Source organism: Engraulis encrasicolus, chromosome 10 (genome assembly GCF_034702125.1).
Source record: "Engraulis encrasicolus isolate BLACKSEA-1 chromosome 10, IST_EnEncr_1.0, whole genome shotgun sequence".
Classification (NCBI taxonomy): domain Eukaryota; kingdom Metazoa; phylum Chordata; class Actinopteri; order Clupeiformes; family Engraulidae; genus Engraulis; species Engraulis encrasicolus.
This window is the reverse complement of record NC_085866.1, coordinates 34,537,468-34,543,294: the sequence shown is the minus strand read 5'-3', so window position 1 is coordinate 34,543,294 and position 5,827 is coordinate 34,537,468. Positions and strand designations below refer to the sequence as shown.

Here is a 5,827-nt window from a genome sequence, read left to right as displayed (position 1 = left end):
GCGGGAAAGACAGACAAGAGAGGGAGGGGGCCGCTGGGTAAATAGATGCCTTTTATCTCGAGTTTCCCACATCCTGGGACAGAGTGAAATCGCGGCCACCCATTCAGAAAGAATGTCTGGTATGCGCCTCTTTTCCATAACGCTTTGGTGGCGGGGAGATCATTGTTTGACCATGGTCACACAATTAGTCTAGCAGCTATACAAACAGATTAAACTATAGTTAACACGCGAGAATAATGAACACATCGGCAAATGCAGAGTATTTTGTTGCATAGACCGATGCAAACTCCGTGGCTATTGTTGCAGTTTCAGTTTGTTATAAAGTGGCGTTACGGCGCACCTAAAACATTCCATAGGCTGTGTAGATATGGCCAACTGAAAGTTTCCTCCCAATGTAGCGTCAAAGTGTGGATATAGTAGGCTGCTGAAAAAGGAATTAGGCTATATTGCATTGTAAATAAATAGTTAAATATAGGTCTATCTATGCATTATAGTCTAAATTTATTGCAAAGGTCATAGGACATTCAATGTGGAATCAATTTCCCGGCCATTTCAAAAGTCCAGTTCATTTTAATTATAATATCAGTTTACTTTCAAACGTTTGCATCGTCCAAAAACACTGATGTCAGCCTCATTTAACAGTCTAACCGGTCACTTCCCAAGAACAGTCGCTTGCCTACAGCCGTTGCCTTTTTCAAAATAAACATCACTGAATTCGCGGGTTCTCCCCCATGCGGCAACACAATCACAATTCTGCCTTCTTTGGCGCGTTTTAATTCCCGCCACGTCAAGTCTAGCCAGCGTCATTTTCCTCTATCTTCATATGTGATTGACATCCTCGTGGGCGGAATACTATATCCCCATTGGTAGAGGAGAAGGCGATGGGTGGGGAATGCGTGACGTCCAACACAACGGCGACTCCCATTTACTATCGATATATAGTTTGTCCTGCCCCCGTGCAGCCGATTCAGAAAGCCGGTGTCGCTGCGTGGAGACCATACACAACAGCGGGACTTGGCTGTAACCTCGTATTTTCATTTTTCTCGCAACGAGACCATAATATTTACGTCTCTGTTATTGTTTTTTTCCTCGTGAGTGAAGTCTGTTTGACTCGACGGACAGAACTGATTACGGACTTTTCAAATACCTTCGCTAGATGAAAAAGGATTTTCACCGCATTTGGCCCACTTCGACAACGTGGACTCTTGGCGGCATCACTTGCATTCGACGGAGGAATTCGACCTACTTCTTGGACTAATCGTGGGAAATAATTTAATTTGCGGATTATAAGAATGCTTCTGTCGAAACTCAACTCTCTAACTCATATTTCCACCGTGGATATGCCGGCGAAAATCCAGCTTCAAGTTCATCAAGGTTAGAGGACGTTGTGTGTTGTTGGTGTGGCTGGCTACTAGCAATGCGGTAGCTAGCAAGCTAATTGCTTCGCTTCAAATGAGAACGTCACAAGACTGGATAATGGGGCGCTTGCCTCCGTAACCCATTTTGGAAACTATTACATTTTAACCAGTAGATGTACTCACGTTTATTGTGGTTTCCATTGCATATTTGTATTAAAGCCACATGTGTTGTATTTGTATTTCTAGTTAAAGAAAGGGAGCCGTTCGAGAAGGTGTACCAGGTCGGCTCTGTTTTGGGAAGCGGAGGCTTTGGCACGGTCTATGCTGGCTTGAGGATTGCTGACGGCGCGCCGGTGGGTGTTCTTTATAATGATTCTGAACGTTGCAGTTATTTGGAAATTTCTCTACAACATTGCATACAACCTTAAAGGTGGAATATATTTTTCACCCAAAAGATTAATACATTTAAGATACCCCGACAGTATGCAGTAATCTAACATTATGTTTTTATTCCTCTGACAGGTTGCCATCAAGCATGTTGCGAAGGATCGGGTGACCGAATGGGGAGAATTGGTAAGAGAATTACCTTTGCATCAAGCGAATTGTATGATGCATTATCATGCCGGTAAATAACAAAATGTGTGAATTGGCGACGAGCGAATCCCTAATATCAGATTCGTTTGCTCCGTTTTCAGCCCAATGGCAGCCGCGTCCCGATGGAAATCGTCCTTCTGAAGAAAGTGGCCACCGGATTTCGTGGCGTTATCAAAATGTTGGACTGGTACGAGCGGCCAGACAGCTTCATCATTGTCATGGAGCGACCGGAGACCGTCAAGGACCTTTTCGATTTTATCACGGAGAAAGGCGCCTTGCCAGAGGAGCTGGCGAAGAACTTTTTCCGCCAAGTACTCGAAGCAGTGCGGCATTGCCACAATTCTGGCGTGGTGCACCGAGACATCAAAGATGAAAATATCCTGATTGATCTACGGACGGGCGAGATCAAGCTCATCGACTTTGGCTCGGGGGCACTGCTGAAGGACACAGTTTACACTGATTTTGATGGTAAGCAAGCATTTTTTGGACATTTTATGAATATAGTACAATTGCATATGTGTAGCCATTTTATTCCACAAAATGGTCGATTTATCCATCAAATCGTCATTTACACAATGTATGGTGTCGAAAATTAAGCGTGTTGTGCTGATCAATTGGCTTTTATTGTAACCAAACATTCCACTGAAAACGAAAAGACAACATCGTTTTATTTTGGTGCGTCAAAGAGGTCAACCGGTTGTTATTGGTTGGAGCGCCCCCCTTTGGCTTCAGTGGGAATAGTTACAACTCAAAGTTTGTAAACATAGTCACATGGCAACCACCCCTCCCACACACACGCACACCTACTGTCACGCTCACAGGCACATGATCCTGCGGATTAACCTGAATTATATGACTGAGTTGTATTTTATAACAACGCATTTATAGCCTCGTTTGAATATATTTTAATAGTTTTGTCAACAGATTGTAAAAGTAGTAAGTTGCCTGTAGTAAAATGTGTTAGATGAGCAGCGCTTTCCTTTGAATGTCAGTTGCATAACTAATGTTTTCTTTGTTTTGCTTTTGCCAGGCACTCGTGTGTACAGCCCTCCCGAGTGGATCAGGCACCATCGCTACCATGGGCGCTCGGCGACAGTGTGGTCGCTGGGCATCCTCTTGTACGACATGGTGTGTGGCGACATCCCCTTCGAACAGGACGAGGAGATTATCCGCGCACAAGTGCTCTTCAGGCGGCGAGTCTCAGCAGGTGAGCCTCCTCTCTCTCTCTCAGTCTCCCTCTCTCTCTCTCTCTCTGTCTCTCTCATTGCCCGATAATAACCCCCTTAGATCCTTTTAGCAGACGCGCCCCACTGTTTGTTTACAGAGCTTGTGTTTCTTGTGTGTGCCTGATTGCTGAGTCACTGCCGCCTCTGACGCACCCTCTTTTTTTTCTCTCTCCTCTCTTCTCTTTCCTCTCCTCCCTCCCTCCTTCGCTCTCCAGAATGCCAGCAGTTGATTAAGTGGTGCCTGGCGCTGAGGCCCTCGGAGAGGCCGTCCTTCGAGGACATCTTCAACCACCCGTGGATGCAGGGCAGCGGCTCCTCATCCACCACCTCCTCCTCCACCATCATCACGACCTCCGGCACCGAGAAGACCATCAAGCCAGCGGGCACGGAGATCCGCCTGCACAGCCTGGCCCACGACTCCACGCCCTTCCCCACCGTCAACGTGGGCAGCAAGTGAAAGACTGGGTGAAAGGTGACAAGACTGACAGTGACGGACAGTCCCCTGCGTTACAGCAGGGCGAGGTGGGACTCAAAACGCACGGGCACGCCCTGCCTGCCTGGCCTGGCCCGGCCTGCCTGCCTGCTACGCCTGTTGGCGAACTCCCTGCGCCAACACGAGGTCCCAAACAAATGGACTTCCGGGCCCCAGTGCCTGGGAACCTCTGCCCTTTCGTGGACTGAAGGTGAAGGGTGAGCGTGTGTGTGTACGTACGCTCACGCACTCCCAAGTACCTGTGGAGAGTGGCAAGAGGCGCACGTTTGCTTTTTTTCTCTTTTGTTTGCGCAAGCAACTGCGTCACGACTGAAGTGGACTGTAAAAGGGAGTGAATGAGTACTACTGTGTACTGTTGGGGCGTTGGTGAAGGCTAGAGAGCGATTTTGGTTCTTAATCCTCCTGCCTCACCTGCCCTATTGAGCGCGAGAGAAATGGTCAAGAAGAACCATACCTCTTAAAGTCGCATGTGGGCATAAGTCAGAAAGACTGGGGTTTGGTGGGGAGTCTTTTTTTTTATGTCATCCTCTTCAGACTGTGTAAACGGCACAAAGATGTATGTGTTTGTTTGTGTGTCTTGTCTTGTCTGTCTACACCCTGCTGAACCTGCAGCGGGGCCGGCCTTGTTTTGTCTTGTGACGGACCAAGATGTCGGCAAGAGATGTGAGATCCACTAAAGATACTACTGTCAGCCACTCGCAGTCTGAGAGGCTCCCACTGTGCCCCAGTTATGTCCCAGGAGACCCCGCTGTCGTGGGCCCCAGGCTCCAGCGGGTCTCCAGTTCAGTGCCTTCTGTGGGAGAGTTTTTAAAACTGTTTTGTGGGGGGAATGTCGAATTATACTTGAAATGGATAGCCACACCACCACCACCACTACTACTACTACTACTACTAGTACTACTACTGCTACCTTTTCCTCTCTTCTTTTTTTCTACCACGCTGAAAGGGTTTCCCTCTTAACTCTATAACAATTTCCTGCAGCAAGCACAACATGACTTACTTTACTTATTCTATTCTATTCAGACCAGACAACCTCACGAGCAATCTGCAACTTTGAAAACAGACATACCTCGCTTCTTTGCGCTTTTCATTCTTTTCTCTGCCTCTCCTCTAAGATTCCCCCATATACAAACAGTTCTACTCCACATAAGTCACGTATGCAACACAGCAATGCAACTACAATACTGACGGAAACCTATGATCTGCTCTTTTTTTGTTAATATCTGTAAATATGTATATGAAATATAAGAATATAGATATATGAATTATATATTTTTGTCTTGAACCTCAAAAATTCCAAGACAATGCGGTGTAAATAATATTTATTTGAGTGAGGTCAATTTTTTTGTGTTTTGCAAAAGATATGGAATTATTTATTTATAGATTTTGTTTTCCATTTCACTCTGAAGGGCCCACAGAATTATTTAAGACCTATTTTTTACCTTTATTTAAGGTTTGATGAATTGTAAATATATGCCAATAACCTTCAAAGCACTTGTGTCTCTCAATGCATGGTGTATTGAAAGTCTACTGACAATTGTTGTTGGAGTGTCTCAGCTGAGAATGTTCTGGAGAATGAATGAGATGTGTGTATGAGTTTACATGGGTTTCACCTCCCAGCTGCAGATGATTGCAGCTTGGGATTTTTGTTTCTTCCTGTCAACTGAATTAGCAATGTAAATTAAATTTAGAAACGTATTTTTTTATACTGTTTCAATAAATATTTTTTTAAACTTGAACTTCCTGACTCTATTGTCCTTCCTTCACCTATGAAAATGAAACCACATCAATAACATTGGATTCAACTTTGTCATTATAAATGCATGAATACAGAGTAACAAAGTGCCATTTAGAATCTTGAGTGCCAGTAGCAGTGCAGAATACTTCAATCATTTGTATAGTCTACTCTACGGTCACAAAAGGGCGGGAGACCACAGACAGTGGCCAGATGACAAAGTGAGTAAAAACCGACATGCAGACAGCCTGCCCTTTTATTGTCTAATCCCGCTTGATCCAGTTAAAACTTTAATATTATGCCTTCCTGGGGTTATCATGATCCATGTGTGTACATAAGCTGTGGTGCTAATGCCATGGGGGTCCTGATAGTGTCACATCCTGGAGGCTGTAGCGGAGCTCCGCTTCTGGGCTGCCTCGCC

At 45.3% G+C, this 5,827-nt stretch overlaps 1 protein-coding gene across 1 annotated transcript; it reads left to right on the top strand.

The window, feature by feature from the left end:
* Positions 1–976: 976 nt before the first annotated feature.
* On the top strand, positions 977–5,410 carry pim1 (Pim-1 proto-oncogene, serine/threonine kinase). Its single transcript, XM_063208707.1, has 6 exons — positions 977–1,374; positions 1,605–1,711; positions 1,881–1,931; positions 2,054–2,420; positions 2,983–3,159; positions 3,394–5,410. The coding sequence occupies exons 1-6, from the start codon at positions 1,293–1,295 to the stop codon at positions 3,633–3,635; spliced, it is 1,026 nt and encodes a 341-aa protein (XP_063064777.1). The 5' UTR covers positions 977–1,292; the 3' UTR covers positions 3,636–5,410.
* Positions 5,411–5,827: the final 417 nt, after the last annotated feature.